This window comes from Staurois parvus, unplaced genomic scaffold (genome assembly GCF_062004578.1).
Source record: "Staurois parvus isolate SC_StPar_1 unplaced genomic scaffold, SC_StPar_1.0 ptg000049l, whole genome shotgun sequence".
NCBI lineage: Eukaryota > Metazoa > Chordata > Amphibia > Anura > Ranidae > Staurois > Staurois parvus.
In genome coordinates this window covers 1,742,501-1,761,236 of record NW_028317845.1, presented here as the reverse complement: position 1 = coordinate 1,761,236, position 18,736 = coordinate 1,742,501, and the positions used below count along the sequence as shown (strand labels likewise).

At 39.4% G+C, this 18,736-nt stretch overlaps 1 protein-coding gene across 4 annotated transcripts in view; it reads right to left on the bottom strand.

Annotated features, from left to right (window-relative positions):
* Positions 1 to 18,736, bottom strand: part of DGKD (diacylglycerol kinase delta) — a 136,341-nt gene that overhangs the window by 14,300 nt on the left and 103,305 nt on the right. For 2 of the 4 annotated variants that reach the window (XM_089665748.1, XM_089665735.1), the window contains exons 12-24: positions 18,676 to 18,736; positions 18,425 to 18,519; positions 16,033 to 16,132; positions 15,383 to 15,638; positions 13,675 to 13,815; positions 9,828 to 9,926; positions 9,641 to 9,734; positions 4,605 to 4,715; positions 4,425 to 4,521; positions 2,460 to 2,567; positions 2,260 to 2,373; positions 598 to 732; positions 2 to 168 (exon numbers count right to left, since the gene is read on the bottom strand). The exon at positions 18,676 to 18,736 is cut by the window's right edge and continues 24 nt beyond it. In XM_089665748.1, the coding sequence (XP_089521874.1) occupies positions 2 to 168; positions 598 to 732; positions 2,260 to 2,373; positions 2,460 to 2,567; positions 4,425 to 4,521; positions 4,605 to 4,715; positions 9,641 to 9,734; positions 9,828 to 9,926; positions 13,675 to 13,815; positions 15,383 to 15,638; positions 16,033 to 16,132; positions 18,425 to 18,519; positions 18,676 to 18,736 (1,578 nt within the window). The remainder of the gene's footprint in view (position 1; positions 169 to 597; positions 733 to 2,259; positions 2,374 to 2,459; positions 2,568 to 4,424; positions 4,522 to 4,604; positions 4,716 to 9,640; positions 9,735 to 9,827; positions 9,927 to 13,674; positions 13,816 to 15,382; positions 15,639 to 16,032; positions 16,133 to 18,424; positions 18,520 to 18,675) is intronic. The other 2 variants (XM_089665741.1, XM_089665754.1) reach the window with 2 other exon arrangements.

Genomic DNA, 18,736 nt, shown 5'->3' with positions numbered 1-18,736 from the left:
CCAGTGAATGAGAGCACCAGCAGCCTGGCCAAACCGAGACACCTGTGCTGCCTCCTCATCAGAGAGCACTTCGGGGTGTAAAGATGTAGGAGAGAGAGTGGAGGTGGTTTGTCTTGACAACTCACATTTCTGTTTATCTTCCCAGGATTTTAAGGTGCTTTCAAAGGCCTGAAAAAGATATAAAATAACAAGATTGCCCCATCATAGGTCGTAACTGAGGGTGCTGCAGGCTCCTGACATATCTGCAGGAACCCCTAGGAGTTTACACCTTTTGTGGCACAGGGTCACTTGAATACAAAGGCAAGAAAGAATACAAAAGAATATACTTACCTTTCTGGTGTTGAAACACCACCACTTCCTTGCTTCCTATCTTTTTTAGCAGGTATAATTTTGTATACAAGTGCCCCCTGACCTTGCCTAAGGAAAAGCTGACTGGTTGTTATGGACTACATCATCATCGCATAACAATCATGAGGTCTATGTGTTCAGGTGTATGAATAACCTTTCCATATTCAGGAAACCAGCACCATAATAGCAAACTGTTTAACATGTGTCTGTTATTGCTGTTGTAAAATCCACAAATGTTAACAGAATTACCCTGTCTCGGGTGAGGGTCTGTGTCCTGTTCTTGTGCACTATACGGATATAACCTGGTGGCTGAATCCAAGCCTCTCCATCTACTTGCACAGGGACCCCTTCATCACCGAGTACTGTAATTTTCACCATTCGGCACTACAGAAAAATACAATTAGAAAATGAAAACTTAATATGACGCTATATTGAATTTCCAACAAGTACAAATCTTAAGTTATTTTAAAGTGAGTCTAAAAGTAATCTTGCAATTGTGACTTTTACATTTTTGTTGTTATAGCCTGCTAAATCAAGCAAATCAGCCAATATAACCTTTCCCCTTTATCTTTGTCCACAGTCCTTTGAGAGCTGTAATGGTGTCAAAAAATCTTCCATATATTCAGTTTTCCTTCTATTGCCTTATAATGGCACCTGCTGACAAATGGCCATCTATATACGGAGTTATATTAATAAAAAGCTTTCCTGGTATCAATTCTGCAGAAGTCTTCTGGATGTTTCAGTTACAAACTCATATTAGACCTAAATCATTACTTATACAGGAATATAGGGAAAATGATTTTTCAAAATTGTCAGTATTTTTTGTTATTTCTGACGCTGCTTATTTTACACCATTGGGTGTATATATTTTGTTATTTAACAAGTTCCTGTTTTTGTACTTTAGACAATTTCTTTGATTATTTTGATGCAAGGTTAAAATATAACTAAACTATATACTGTGTGTGCATAGTACATTATACACCTTGACTCTGCTTTTTGTTACTGTATTAAAAAAATGTTTTGCAGATCATCCACTAGAGGGAGCTCATGAGGTAGTACTAGGGTGCATTGGTGCTGCCTTTCAATTGCTGAGATCAGAGGTCTCAAAACTGTAGCCTGGGGGCCGGACGTGGCTCTTTGCTTGCCTTTATCAGGCCCTTGAGGGATTATTCCTGCCACTGACACCAACAATGAGGCATAATTCCCACCAATGATACCAACAACAGGGCACTATTTCTCCCGCTGACACCAACGGGACATTATTCCTTCCACTGACACTAACAATGGGACATAATTCCTCCCTCTGACACCAAAGATGGGGCATTATTCCTTCCACTGACACAAAAGATGGGACATTGTTTTCTCCCACTGGACACAGTCCGGCCCCCCTAAAGTCTGAATGACAGTAAACTGGCCCTTTGTTAATGTTTGCAAATCCCTGCCTTAGATAATTTATCAGCTGCATACTGAGTGGGCCAGCTAACAGATTTGCACTGTAAAAAGAAGCAGTAAAACACAACAACTCTGTGGTCGTTAAAAATAAAATTGTTGCTTTGTCCTGCATCGAAACAGGAAATTTAGGTGGATTTTTTTCAATATTATTTTATATACTAGTTAATAAACATATTTTATGTTATAATACAGTTGACATAAGAATAAATATTTGATATGGACTGTTTTGATGCTTCACTGCATGTAACACACAATGCCCTGACTGACTGGCTGACTGAAAATCTAGATAGCACCAGCTCTCCTTCAGCACATTCAGCTTTATTTGTAAAAACAGACTCTGTTAACTAACAGCACATTAGTATACCTGCTGAGACTGTGGACCATCACACTAGCCATCTACTGGCTACAAATGGTAAATAAGAATTATATATCCATGTAGCAATGTCAGTTAAGTGTTACCTGAGCAATCCGGTGATGCTGCAGCTTGATGACCCTGGACACTGCCATCTGCATACTGCCAAATACAGCAACCACCTCCAAGATTTTATCATCAAAAGAAGGTGCAGCAAATGTCTGAAGAAAGCAGGGAATAAAGTATTTATAATAGTCACACAATAAAAATGCACTCCAGATGGACACTAAAATTAAGAGAAACTTACATCATCTTCTTTGTTGCCTCCCCAGAAGTTTGTGCCGCCGGCGTAACTGGGAATGTTCAGTACAGCAATTCCTTGCAGGCTGGGTAAGGGAATTGGCACTCCATCACACTGCGGGGGATATGGGGGTAAGTGGAAGTAGACACGCACATCCACTGAGAAAGAAAGAGACAGACATCTAAAAGAAGAGAGACAGACACAACCAGTGTTAGGGACAGACACAGAGACACACGAGATGAAGAAACACTGTTTACAGGGATTCCATACATACAGAAGATGGTGAGGAAGCAGTGATGTGAGTTGAATGAGATGCATGTGAAATGAAGATGGAAGCTGAGTCATGTACAGTAGGTGGCCTGTCACTAAATCTAGCTCATGTCAATGTATAGTAGATGTACATTATGGGGTTATTTCTATTTCCTTTATTTTGTTCAAGGCTAAATAAAAAGTAGGAGGACAATTTTTGTAGTCTGGCAAGTAAAACAAGTTGTAGGTTCCTTTTCATCTGTTTACCAAGCAAATCTTTACTTCTTTACTAATAAAGGCCAGAGCTCAATAGCTCAAGCTCAAATTACCTGTACAGTGAAAGTGGATCTAAAGGCAAAAGGTTTTTTTTTTTTTTTACCTTAATACACTGCATGCATTAGGGTAAGAAACCTTCTGAAAGCAGCTCAAGCTCCCCCCATACTTACCTGAGCCCGATGTCAATCCAATGATGTGCACGTGAGCAGAGGCTCTCTCGGCTCTCTCTTCATAGGCTCAAATACAGCAGCCGGAGCCATTAGGTCCTGCTGCTATCAAACACAGCCAGGGAGGAGGGAGTGGGGGGCGAGTACAAGACTCGCTCTATATGTCTTATGGACACACAGATCCGGCTCAGGAGCAAGCATGCATGAGTACCCCCATAGCAAATTGTTTCCTATGGGGGCACTAAGCAGGTGGGAGGGGTTAGGAGTGCCGGCAGGCTACTCGAGAAGAGGAGGATCAGGCTGCTCTGTGCAAAACCATTGCACAGAGCAGGTAAGTATGACGTTTGTTATTTTTTAAAAATAAAAAGTGGCCCTTTAAAACAGAACTCCAGTCAATTTTTTTTACTTTTCACCATGCAGTGGGGCTGTACTCCCACTGCATGTATCAGCTGCTTGTTTTTCTGGGGGTGAGGACAAAGCTCCTACTCACCTGACCCACTGATCCTACGGAATACTATACTACCATATGGTCCAGCAGTGAACTGTTCCTGTCTATGGAGTGTGCTGAAGTCAGGAGCAGAACATTTACAAGATCGCTGGACCACGTAGGGGCAAGAGCTGAACAAAAATGGTCTTGTGCCGGGAGGATCAGCGGGTCAGGTTTGTACGTCTTCCATGACCTCTCCCCTAGAACAGAAAGAGCAGTTAACCTGTGCAGTGCCAGCACAGCCCCACTGCACAGGCAAAAAAAAAAAAAAAAAAAGTTTTCCCAGAATTCTACTTTAAGTGAGCCAGTGGGGTGAGTCCTACCTGCAGGGCTCTGACAGGTGAAAAGGGTGGGGTCAGGGGGAGTGAGTTAAAATGAGTGTCAGTTGTAAAGTTGATGGGTAAATTGCTACTTTGTCCTGAACTAGACCCTTTACCATTACTGTAAACTGTAGCGTTGTAGGCTTTGGCAGATAAAACCACAGAATGTGGCAGAGGATGCAGGCATCCAACACACCGGGAAGTGTGTCGAGTGTGAAGATTACTTTAGGAGTGACTAACCTGGTATGTGCATATTGGGTGCTGCGACAAACACATGCTATATGTAATGTCAAAGCTATACTTCATAGATCAGAACATTTAGAGTTCAAGCAGAGTGTGCTCTCCAAGATTAGTTCACATCAAGCCACAAACAAATACACCTTAAGGAAAAGAATGAAGGACACAGGAAAGGACATACAGTAGGGACAGATACAGGAGTAAATAGGTAGGTTTGAAAGGCTGCAGTTCTCACCTCTAGAAGCACTCTCTGCTCCAGGTTCTTGTACGTTCTCTGTAGCAGCTCTTTGGTCCCCAGTACACCATACCACATCATGTTCTTTGTGCGACTTCTTCCATCAAAGAGAAGAAGATCAGATAAACTAGCATATAGCACTGAAATTATTTCACCACTGCCAGCTTTACTTTAACTTACCTGCATTTCTTGGGGTGCTCATCCCTTTTGTTGTTAAAATCCAAAGATATCTTTGCATCCAGTCCAATCCCAAAGTAATTGTTCATTACACATCTTTCTGTGTAACAATTCCTGACAAAGAAGAAATCAAAGGTAATTTTTAGCAGGTGTTTGTTCTGGTAAACATATCTGAAAATAAGTTTTAATTTGGCTTTTAGTTTTCTGGATGCATGCTGTATTTTGTTTATGGTATTATTTTATAAATATTCATTTATTTTGTTAATATTAACACCTTCCTGCCCGGCCATTAGCAGATTGACGGCCAGGTGGGACACTCCTCCCTGTGACTGGGTGTCATATGACGTCCTGTCAAAAGGAGCCACTCACGCGGCTGTGGGGCCGCGCAGCGGCACAATCTGTCACCAGCTGTGTCCACGGGACACAGCCAATGACATAACACTACATCGGCCCATTGCTAGTGTCATGTGACCGCTGTGACCAATCACAGCAGATCATATGCCAATTGCATACAATGGATGGCTACCTGGCATGCCATCCATTGTATACAATTGTGTTGTTAGCTGTGATTGGTCAAAGCAATCACATGGTACAGACAGGGCCAATCATAGCCCATCTGTATCATGTGATGAGCTTTGCCCACTCACAGCTAATCACAACAAAAGACTGAATGAATCAGTTTCATTCAGTATCAATGATTGCAATACATTGGTATTAGCAATCATAATGTGTAAAAAAAAAAAAATTCTGATAACTTGCCCAGAGTAGTACAATGTTACAATGGTAACACTGTATTGCTTTGGTCACAGTGTGTTGAAAAATAATAGTAAAAAAAAGAAAAAAATAATGTAATAAAAAATAGTAAAATTTGAAAAAAAAATAAACATTAAGTTATTTTTATTTTTTTTACATATTGTCACCAGTCAGTGTCCTTGATCAGTGCCACACCAGTTATATAATAACACTGTACTGGACTGGTTACAATATGTAATAATAAAAAAAAAAAAAAAAAATTTTAATTTCTAAATTTTCCAAAAAAAAAAAATTTGTAACAAAAAATTACAACCTCCAAAAAAACTCTCCATGCCTCTTACTAAATACCTTGGACTATCTATCTTCCAGAAATGGGTCATTTGGGGGGTATTTGTACTATCCTAGCATTTTCGGGCCTCAAGAAATGAGATAGGCCATCAGTACAACAGGATTGACCGATTGTCAGATATATATATACCATGGTTTGTGGACTCTATAACTTTCCTACAAACTAAATAATACACAGTGGCTAAATGGTTAGCACTTCCACCTGGCAGTACTAGGGTCATTGGTTCGAATCCCAGCCACGGCACCTCCTGCCTGGAGTTTGCATGTTCTCCCTGTGCCTGCGTGGGTTTCCTCCGGGTACTCCGGTTTCCTCCAACACTCCAAAGACATTCTGGTAGGTGAATTGGATCCTGTCTAAATTGTCCCTAGTATGTGTATGTATGAATGTGAGTTAGGGACCTTAGATTGTACACCCCTTGAGGGTTAGGGACTGATGTTAATGTATAATATATATATGTAAAAGCGCTGCGTAAATTGACGGCACTATATAAGTACCTGAAATAAATTAAATAAATAAATATACACTAATTTGGGGTGTTTTCAACAAAGAAATGTAGAAGAATACATTTTAACCTAAATGTATAAGAAATGTTATTTATTTGCAAAATTTTATAACAGAAACAAAGAAAAATGCTTTTTTTTTTCAAACGTTTCAGGGTTTTTTATTTAGCAAAAAATAAACTCACCGGTGATTAAATACCACCAAAAGAAAGCTCTATTTGTGTGAAAAAACAACACTGAAAGCTGAAAGTTGGCCTGGGCAGGAAGGGGGTAAGAGTGCCTGGTATTGAAGTGGTTAATTATAAGACAATCTGTAACAGACAAGACAAGTTGTACAGGTTTTCAAAGTAAATGTCACCTGCAATGAAGAGGTTTTTCTTGGAGACATTCCTAAATTTCAGGAATTCTCTGTGGTCATCATTATCCCATAAAGATACAAGGTTCTGAACACATTCAGATTCTGCACTCCCCCACCACTTCATTCCTTCACTGGAACTGGCAATCCTAACTTTGTGTACGTTCTATGTCAAATGATGTAACAGCCTACAGGGCGAATGATGTTCTCCTGGCTTCAGGGTCTGACCGGTGGCCACTCAGGCATCCTGGCAGGAGGTCATAAGTGGATCGGGGGTATGCTTTTATGAAACACTGTTATTTATGTTTGCATTATCATTTATTCTGAACTGTTCATGTCACTTCTATTCTTTTGTGCAATTGTTCAACAAAATCCTTTGCACTCTTGCATTTTTGGCTTGATATTTTTATCCAATGAGTACTCTATGATCCCTTACCTGACTGATCTACTCATTGAGGCTCTAGTTTGTCATGAGGCCTTATGAAGTCTGCAGATCAGATTACAGAGAATTATAAACGTCCATGAATCTTTACCAGTGCAGAGTATACTTGGTCATGATTCTAGACACTAGCTCAGACAGGGTCTACCAACTTTCCCACCCAAGCTAACTACTTTAAAGAGGCAGGTTACCCAGTTCTGAAAGTTTGACTGTGTATGCAGTTTCTGGGGCTGATGGTTTCCTCCTCTGAAGCAATTCCCTCCACCCAATTCAACCAGGCCACTCCAGGATGCTTTTATTCATAAGAAAAGTAGGTTCCCTCTCTGGACAGCAGGGTTCACCTGCTTCTTCAAACCAGGCACACCCTTATTTGGTGCCTTTGCTCCCCTCTGCTGTCTATGAGTCGACCTTTTACTCACCTCCAAATTTCTCACCACAGCTCCAAGAGCCCTTTCTATGGAAAGCGTCCTAAGAGATATTTTCATACAAGGTAGAAGGACTTTGGAGGAGCTACCCTTACTAATCGTCATTCTGCAGATCTAAGCTATTTATTTCTTTTTCACTGAACTCAAGAAGAAACAGGCAGCAGTGAGAAAGATAGTCTATATCTTTTAGTGGACAACTTATCAAGTTCTAGCTGTCTGCAGTTAACCTTGGGAGCGGAACGTTACTTTGCCTTGGGGAAAATGATTCTGTGCCAGGAGGAATCTGATGTTCTGCAACTGTTAGGGAACTCTAGAAATTGACCTATTTGTTACTAGCCACAACCACAAAGTAGCCAAGTTCTTAACTTGCTCCACTTTTTTGCAGATGCCATCTATATCTCCTAGTGTGTGTCTTAATTAACCTTAGAACCATTTACTCATTTTACTTATGTTGAACACCATCAAGAGACAGATAATGGTTCTTGTGATTTTATTCAAAGTCCCTTGGTTTTAAACTCTTTGTTTAAAAATTTTGGAGACCCCTGCTTTAGAATAAAGGGCCAGTTTACTCTCCTTCAGGCTTTAGGGGGGCCGGACTGTGGACGGTGTGACTAGAAAATGTCCTGGAATCAGTGGGAGCAAACACTGCCCCATCATTGGTTTTAGCAGGAGGAATGGTGTCCCATGGTTGGTTTTAGCAGAAGGAAATGGTGCCCCATGGTTGGTTTTAGCAGAAGGAAATAGTGCCCCATGGTTGGTTTTAGCAGGAGGAAATAGTGCCCCATGGTTGGTTTTAGCAGGAGGAAATAGTGCCCCATGGTTGGTTTTAGCAGGAGGAAATAGTGCCCCATGGTTGGTTTTAGCAGGAGGAAATAGTGCCCCATGGTTGGTTTTAGCAAGAGGAAATAGTGCCCCATGGTTGGTTTTAGAAGGAGGAAATAGTGCTCCATGGTTGGTTTTAGCAGGAGGAAATAGTGCTCCATGGTTGGTTTTAGCAGGAGGAAATAGTGCCCCATGGTTGGTTTTAGCAGGAGGAAATAGTGCCCCATGCTTGGTATCAATGGGAGGAATAGTACCCCATCAATGGTGTCATGGGAAGGAATAGTGCTCCATCATTGGTCCTAGCAGGAGGAATGGTGTCCCATTGTGGTTTTAGCAGGAGGAAATGGTGCCCCATGGTTGGTTTTAGCAGAAGGAAATGGTGCCCCATGGTTGGTTTTAGCAGAAGGAAATGGTGCCCCATGGTTGGTTTTAGCAGAAGGAAATAGTGCCCCATGGTTGGTTTTAGCAGGAGGAAATAGTGCTCCATGGTTGGTTTTAGCAGGAGGAAATAGTGCTCCATGGTTGGTTTTAGCAGGAGGAAATAGTGCCCCATGGTTGGTTTTAGCAAGAGGAAATAGTGCTCCATGGTTGGTTTTAGCAGGAGGAAATAGTGCTCCATGGTTGGTTTTAGCAGGAGAAAATAGTGCCCCATGCTTGGTATCAATGGGAGGAATAGTACCCCATCAATGGTGTCATGGGAAGGAATAGTGCTCCATCATTGGTCCTAGCAGGAGGAATAGTGCCCCATCGATGGTCTCAGTGGGAGGAATGGTGCCTCATCATTGTTGTCAGTTGGAGGATTAGTGTCGCAATGGACAAATAGGAGGCAAGCAAAGGGCCACATATGGCCTCCAGGCCGCAGTATGGAGACTACTGGTCTAAAGTCTTTGTGTTGGGGGTCTACCTTGATGGCTCCCATCGTCAGGTCACCTATGGAACCATGTCAACATGTTACTTCCTGTCTCCAGGTCCCCACCACCCTCAACCTCCCCCCAGGACTCATCCACCTTTTAAATATCTCAAAAAGGAAGTTTTTAATTAATATTATGGAAAGCACAAAAAATCCCCCTTTTTGTCCACTAGAGGGGGAGATTTACACAAGAAGCAGCAAATCAACAGATTTCTCACAATGTTATTTGTTACTTTTCCCTGCCACATTCGTGACCAACTCTTCTTTGCTTTAGCTTGGTACAAGTATCTGGTAAAATACAGTTGCATACCATTAAAAAAAAAAAAAAAATCATAAATAAAATGCATTTTAGAGGGGCTTGATGTAGGTGGTACAATGTAGAATACTATAAATACAACTCATGAGGCTGAGTTATGAGCCTGGAGGGATAACAGCTACACAGCAGATATGTCAGTGTTTTACTAAAATCTCATCAACTCCACTTACAAGTCTGGTTCCGAGGTAAATGGGTCAGCACTAATAAGCAGACGGCTAATGATGGAATTCCCGGGTAAAGATCCAGACATTCCAGCTCTCATGTCTAGAACAAATGAAAAAAAGCAGTGATACAGTATTTAGTACATGTATATAGCCATATCAGGACATTCAAGACATTTATGGGTGAATATCTCACTTTGGTGCATATGCTCCCGATGGGTATTAGCAGCAGGGAGGGATGTAGAGGCTCCCACAGAGAGGCTGCTTTTACTGGTTGCTCTTTCTGATTTGCCTGCTATAAAAAATATAGTGTTTTATAAACATTTAAAGTGGGCCTAAACCCAGAAAATGAATATTTGATAGGTTAAAAGGAACATTCAGAAATGTTAATTGTAAAAAGTGAGGTTTATATGATCTGAAAGAGAAACCAAAATAAAATTTGGCTTAAAAAAACTAAAATTAATGGTGTACAAACAATCCCCTAAAAAAAAAACCCTTTTTTCTTGAATTTCTCCTGGAAAATTAAAAAAAAACAGCGCTTGCTGGTTAGAAGGGTCCCTAGGCACTCCTGTCCTTACACCCTTGTCATGTTTCACATGACTGTCATATGCCTTTAAGTGTTCTCTATATTTTGTTTCTGCTCCTCCCTTTCCTCTGGTTTAGTTCATGCTGTATAGATAGCCCTCCCCTTTTCCCAGTAATGCATTTCAGCTTCTAGCCTCATGTCTTATGGAAGTAGATCACAATATGATATTTTGACCTATCAGATGTTCATTGTTGTAAGATTCTCTCTGTTTATGGAATAAACTTCACAAGATCTACAAGATGTCTTCTGTATGGAGTCACTGACTGTGGTATTCAACTGAGATTGGAGTTTTGGCTATCCCATTGCAACTGTAAGTTGCAGAGATCACACTTTCAATGCTTAGATTGGAGAGACAGAACAACCCTCAAACATATATCTGAAGTATAAGATCTTAGGCACTGTTGCCTCTGCTGCTAGTTTCAGAAGATTTGGAGTGACATTTGGTGATATCACTACTGTGCTGCTAGTCCTTGGCCCTCTGTCCAACGTTCTATGGACAAAAAGATTTGTTTTTTGTCTGCACTTAATAAACAGAACACCTGCCCACACATTCATATGACCCATGGAAATTGTTGAACTTTGAAAAGACAAACCTTTAGATCTTTATTCAAACAGTGCCTACAGGAGTGATATACTTGAATGAACACATATTAAAAAATTGCCTTTTAAAAAACATTTATTCAACACAAATATCAACAGATGTAATGGTGTACTGTGGAAAAAAGTAAGTACAACCCTCAAAACCTTGTATTGTCCCTTTAGAAGAAATTATTTCTTTGGTAGGCATTTTGTATAACAACCCATCAGTCTTTGACAGCAACTGGAATTTTTGACCACTTCAACTGTATAATGTTTGTAAGTTTCCTTGCATGACCTGCCTTTTCTTAAAGCTCACTACAATCTTTTGACTGGAATAAAAATAGAACTCTCACTAAGGCTTTCCATAACTATCTATGTCTTCTTTTTAGGACATTCCTTGGTGTATGTGTTAGTGTGCTTCTGATCATTATCATGTTAAAAGACTAATTTGTGATTCAACGGCCACTTGTGGACAGATGGATTCATACATTCTCATCAAGTACACTTGGATATGACGCAGACTGTTCATTTGACCTGACGACTACAAGCTGACCATGCCCTGAAGCAGCAAAGTAACACCAAATCATAACATTTCCACCATCATGCTTCACAGTTATTGTGAAGTTCTTCAACTTAAATATGGTCTTCAGTTTGCAGCCAGTGCATCTACTGTTACTGTAACCACACAATTCTATATTTGAGCAGTCTTCAGCACATTGTTCTAGAAGGCCTAATCTTTAGCTATATGTCCAATGGCAAACTGTAATCTTGTTCTAAGCACAGACACACCTATGTCGGTTGAATTGGTGGCATCTCTTTCTGATTGTAGATGCATGCACATGACCTCAGCTGTTGCAATAGTTACCTTACACCCTATGATGAAATATTGGGTTCTTGGGAGACTTCCATCAGCTTTTGGGCTGCATTTGCTGGTCTGGCTATTCCTGGACAAATTAGCAGTAGTTTGAAACTTATACCTTTTGTAGATAGTTTAATTTTGTAAGGAAAATAATCAATTTCATATCATAATATATATTTGGCAATCAAATCTCACCAGACTCATAAGCAGCCACAACTTTTTTTGAGGACCTTTAAGAGCTTTACTGATCTTGGAATAATAAACCTAAACATGTCAATAGCAAAGAGAACACCAGGCCCTAAATCTCTGCCGTTTAAATAACACAGTCCCACTGCATCCTCCCTAAGGAGGCTCTAATCACTGCACCTAAACTGGAAGATCTGATTCAAATTCTTTCTAATTTCACGGTTTTGAGTTGGTGGTGGTAAATGTAGGGGTGTACTTCCTTTTTTCCATAACTTAAATCTGCATTTTTGTTAATTTAGATTTTGAAAATGAATAAACCATGTAAATTGTAGGGGTCTTCTGCTCAAGTATATCACTGTTATCTACTATATGCACTATTTTAAACAAGATCCAATGTTTGCCTGTGCAAATAGTCAACAACTTCCATTGGATGTACTTACTTTTTCACATGACTGTGTGAAGTGCTGGTCTATAATAGTGCACCTACAAATACTCTACTGTAGGTTTCCTTGCACGTGCTACTGATATATGAATACCAGAAAGTACCCGATTTGTATTTGTATAGTGCTCGCATCTTCATGCACATACATGTGTAAATGTTCTTCTCACTCCAAGAATGTCAAATATTCACACAATATATTCAAAAGGGAGCTTTGATTTACGTTCGTACTTGCACAAAAATACTAACCAGTAATGCAGTTTTTCGTATTTCTTTTTTCTTGGAACTAGGTTCAACTATATCTGCTTTTGGATTTTATTGAAATTCCATTTTTCCACCATTTTTTTTGAGTGTTTTAATCACACAAATAGTGTGGATGGGACTTCTGGTGTTATTTAACCTATAAACATTTGTGGCAAAGCACAAGTAACAACATTGTTTATTTTGTAGCACTTTACTTTGCAATGTTGTATTAAATGTTTTGCAACATTGTTTCACTTGAGGTCTGAGCACTGTATTTGTGGGAGATTTATAGTTTTTACTTTTTTAGACATATTGACACTTTCAATGGGGTAATTAGTATACAGCTGCTATAATTGATCTGCATAGAGGGCAGGGGCGGACTGACAACTCATGGGAGCCCCGGGCAATAGGGGATCATTGGGTCCCTGTGTCCTTGCCCTAACTCAAAAAAGCCTATAAAAAAGGTACCAGGAGCATCTCATGGGGCCCCCTACTGACCCCGGGCCCTCGGGCAGTGCCCGAGTTTCCAAATGGTCAGTCCGCCCCTGATAGAGGGGTTAATTTATTGATTTACATATCTATTGATTTCTTTTTTATTTTACTGATTTAAAACAGGGCACCAGTTTACTGATATTTATGTGCCTGTGTGTACAGGCTCATTGAATGCAATGGGCAGTATTAGGATCCTAAAAAAAAAAACCCAAAAAACCCTGAATGCCTAAAACATAGCATTTTTGACGCCAGTGTGCAAGAGCCCTTAAGCTCAACTACAGGTACCTCTTAACATCTAGGATTATGTTTTACTTTCAAATATAGATACAAAAATAGATGTAAACAGAATACAAATAAACATAGTAAAAATTAATATTTTAAAGGTTTCTCAGCACCAAAATTTACATCTATGTATATTCCATATTGTTTTTGATTTTTTTTTTTTGCGAGGGGGACAGGACTTGCAAATCCTATGTATATTATGTGTAAAATATATTTTTCCATTATTGGATATACTCATGACAAGAACTTTAGAAGCACTTTTTCTGGCACCAGCTTGTTCAGATGTGCTTTATGGAATCGACCAACTATGTTGCATGTATGTGATCTTAGCATATGTAGTTTAGTAATTCTGAACTCTCCTCTTAATAGAAAGTTACCTCTGCTTGATGCTCTTATCCTGGGCAGAGCATTGACACTATGTGTGTTCACTGTGCTTGCCGAACTTCGATCTTTACCATCCTCTGGAGGAAAGGACAGGAGGAAATCTTCATTACTTTGAGCATTCTGTTCATCAACAGCTGTAAGGAAAGCAATCGATGATCTATTTGCCAAATTTCCTCTGAAATTATAACCGAACTACTGCTGGGATGAATCATATTTTTAACTTCTTAAGTTTGTATTTAACCATTAGCCGCCCGGCCAATGGCCGTTTGGCGGCTTCAGATGTGTCTCTCCATTCCGGGTGCACGCCATGGCGTGCTCCCGCACATGCGCCGTTTGCGCTAATGCAGAGCGGCGCAGCAGTGCGATCTGTCACCGGCCGTGCACCTCGGACACGGCCGATGACAGATCCGAGTACCGGCTCCCGTTGCTGGTACCATGTGACCTGCTGTGACCAATCACAGCAGGTCATATGACAGTTGTATACATGGATGGCTTCATTCATGATGCCATCCATTGTATACTAGTGCCTAGCTGTGAATGGTCACAGCTAATCACATGCACATGTCATGTGATTAGCTGTGACCAAATCACAGCTAAGCACAAAAAAAAAAAAAAAAAAAAAAAAAGCTGAATGAATCGATTTCATTCAGGTAAATGCTTGCTTATAGCAAAGTAATTCTTTGCTATAAGCAAATTGTGTAAAAAAAAAAAAAAAAAAAAATACTGATCACTTCCCCAAAGTAGTACAATGTTACTATGGTAACATTGTACTACTTTGGTCATAGTAAAATATGAAAAAAAATCTTTAAAAAAAATAAAAAAAAATGTAATAAAAAATTAAATATAATAAAAAAAAAATATATTTATATATATTTTTTTTCATACTGTCACCAGTCAGTGTCCCTGTTCACCGCCATACCAGTTATATGATTACGCTGTACTGCACTGGTGACAGTATGTAAAAAAAAAAATAGTGAAAATAATTTTTTTAATTTTCCGAAAAATTATGACAAAAAAATACAACTTAAAAAAACTCGCCATGCCTCTTATGAAGTACGTCGGACTGTCTACTCTGCAAAAAGGGGTCATTTGGGGATATCTGTACTATTCTGACATTCTTGGACCTCAAGAAATTAGATTGGCTGTCTACTTCAGGATTGATCAATTTTCAGATCTATACCATAGTTTGTGAACTCTATAACTTTCCTACAAACTAAAAAATACATCCTAATTTGGGTTATTTTCACCAAAGACATGTAGCAGAATACATCTCGGCCTAAATTTATGAAGAACAATTATTTATTTGTAAACTTTTATAACAGAAACAAAGAAAAATGTGTTTTTTTTTCAAAATGTTTGGTCTTTTTTTGTTAATTTAGCAAAAAATAAAAACCCCAGCGGTGATTAAATACCACCAAAAGAAAGCTCTAGTTGTGTGAAGAAAATGATAAAATTTTAGTTTGAGTACAGTGTTGTATGACCGCGCAATTGTCATTCAAAATGTGAGAGCGCTGAAACCTGAAAAATGGCCTGGGCAGGAAGGTGTAAAATTGCACGGTATTGAAATGGTTAAACTGCATTTTGTGGAATATAATATTGCCGTATGTGAAATGCATTACTGTAGTTTATGTTAAAGAACCAAGACAATAGGCCTGCCTTTTATCCACATGGAACATTTATGAAGATATCTGTATTACCTACCTTTCTCTGCCTGCTCAATTATTTGTCGAATGGCTTTCTTCAGACTGTTGGCTCTAAGCATGAGCTGTTCACGAGGCCGAAAAGTCTGAGATCGCACTGGAGAAGGAGAGATAACTGGAGGGCATGTGGCATTTTCTGAAGACTCTTCCATCTCCTCATTTATTGTAGGCGGAGGTTGGGACAGGACTGACGTAGCCTGGGACTCCTCATTCAAAGTGTTCAAGAGGGAGTCCAGCTTCTCTCGAAGAACAGTGCACTGCAGAATATAAAGTAATTTTTCAGATTATAAAGTGTATTTCCACCTTTGAAGTCAAATTTAAGAAACCTCATTATACAGTGAGGAACAGAAGTATTTGAACACCCTGCGATTTTGCAAGTTCTCCCACTTAGAAATCATGGAGGGGTCTGAAATTCACATTGTAGGTGCATTCCCACTCTGAGAGACAGAAGTTTTAAAAAAAATTCAGGAAATCACATTGTATGATATTTAAAGAACCACGTTCCAAAAAACAAGAGGGTAAAGTTATCCAGTGTAACATTCAGTTTTAAAAGTGCATTAACAAAGCTAAAAAAATGACCTGTATTCAAGTCATAACTGCAATGAAATGAAATACATTGGTTCTTTAAATTGAACCTGGAGAATAAAATACCTTTCCTGCCATTGTTTCAGATTCTTCACAACTCTCTGTCATTCTCTCATAGGCCTTTCCAACGCGGGCAACAAAATCTTTTACAGTTTCACACAGGACCCTAAGAATATATGAAAAGAAAATCAGACTACCATCATATTAGGTACAATTTGTATTTAGATGGTTTGTATCTATATATACACGTTTTCCCCCATTATATGTGGATCTATAAAAAGCGACCTCAGCCTCTTCTTATCTATTAGGTACACCTGTTTGTAAACACAAATAGTTAAACCTGCTGCCATGGTCAGGTGGTTTAATTATATGACCAAATATTCCAATGGAGAATATACGTAACTTAAGCAACTAACCATGGAATGATTGGTGCCAGGTGTGGTGCCTGCAACATCTCACGAACAGCTTACCTCACATCCTACAGACTTGTGACATCATACATATCTCTTGGGGATGACATTTAAGGAAGGACAAGGCCACATGTTGGGAGGTAAAATCATATAGGATTTCACCATAGACCCCCGTTTTTTGTTTTTGTTTTTTTTTATTTTAGTACTGGTGGTATAACCTGGATCTAAACCCATATATCCTCTCAATATAAGTATTAATACCTTTGGACTGTGTTATTTAAGGAATAATTCTAGTGGTTAATCTGTTACCTTTGTTTGACTAACTTGTTGCTGTACACTTCCAAATGCTGAATGCGAAGGCTATTATTTATGCAAGTGTAATTATCAAATTCTATTGTCACATTTATACTGTAAATCTAATAAACATAATGAAATAGGAAGAACAAATGATACCAATGTAACTTGCCCTGGAACCATCTGGTGAAACTGATCGAGATTTCTACCCAGAGGCCTGGTGCTGGATTTCCTACCCACCAATGCAGATGCTTGTTATATTGCTCGCACTGACTGTGGAGTCTGCAATGTGCAATACTACTTGCTTGATAAATGGTACAGTACTTTGTATTCATTCAATTACAGTATTAGGTTTCTTACACCCATACAATGCATGTTTGGCTGGAATATTGCAGGCTTTATTGCACGCCATTTTGTGGTGATCTGCCATTATGTTTGGTGCTTTGCTTTTAAACATTCCCCATAGAGTGCTGTGAGATTTGCCATATGTGAGTGCATTGCATATGTTGGTGGGAAGATGTGCCTGAAGTTCACTGTGTGCGGATAGATTCATATTACGGATGCCAAATAATGTCTCATAGTACATCAGATTTATGTGAAGATGCAAGTCTCCACTATCCTCTGTACATGCAAGTCAATCCCAACTTTAGCATCACCAGTTAGGTCATCATTTCTGTTCCTTGAGTACTTGTATATATCATGGCAATACACCCACCTTCCATTTAGGGGAGTGTTGCATATATGCACTTTGGTGCTGCACCTGCGAGGAGGATTTCATTCTGCATATTGCTAGAACATATCAGTGTGGGTTTATATACGTCCTCAAGAAGAGCTGTATTTTTCAGTGTGGCTAATGCAATACAACCTATTTCAGTCAACATCACATTGCAACTGGGGATTACACATCTATCCTTTGAGGTGTCACATGACAATTATTTACAGATCAATGGCTGTGGACATTTGAGCATGATTTATGATTGTGCGTGATTTATTTGAGAACTTAACGATGGTCATGTGCATTGTTGGGTCACATAACACAGCTGATTTATTTGTATGGTATATTCCTTTTATATTATGTTCATAAGCATACTAGGTATGTTATACTATACTACTGCAGTAGTCATTAGGAGCACTACTAGTTTTGGCCTCTAAAAATCAGAGCCTTGGTTTCAATGCTTCAGATTCTTTTAAAAGAATAAAATATTATTTTATTTTACATTCACAATTCATGTACTTTTCCTTATAAATGTTTTTTTTTTTTTTTGGTTATTTTGATTGTATGCTACAGGTAGAGCTACACATTTGTAGGTTTATTTTTTTATGAATTTTGAGGTTAATTAGACCCTGTGGCTGGCTCCCTTTTTACATATGGAGCATTTATGTATATTACTGTTTTTGGGACAAGCAAGGCTTTCATTTGGTGGCATTTACTTTCAATAATCTTGCACTATAGCTTCCCATATGGTTCTCTGTGGCAATCTCCTGAGGCAAGAGACGCTCGAGACAAGTCTCCACAGAACCCTATTGAAAACAATTTTGCAGCTATATCTGTTATGACTGCAATCACTGTATTCTTTCCAACTGCATCTGGTGCATGAACTGCCCGATTATGACAGACAATAGACTCTTAGTTGCAGCAGTGGCTGACATTCTATGCCCCTTCTGCTTTTCTGGAAAGCTTCTATAGCATGTTTAGAATGACCATTCCATAACAGGTAACAGTTAGCATGCTAGCTGTAATGACTGGCACTTACTTGGCTGATGAGATAATCACAGAGTGTTGGTCCGAGCTGAGGATCTGAGATAAGTGAGCGGCTACAGAGTCTTCATAACCCAGAATCTGCTGCACCTGGAAGGAAGAAAGATGTTTAAGAGCCGAGAACACAAAATATATATTGCAGATGTTTTGTTTGGCTCACCAAGGACCTTGGCACTTCCCAGCAAGGTGACTTCGTCCAGAGTTATAGAAGAAGCACTAGAACATGTATTAATTATGTGTACTAACCTCACAGTCCTCACTTGGCTCCGATATTGTACAGGGATCTGGAACCTGAGCTGGCAGTTTG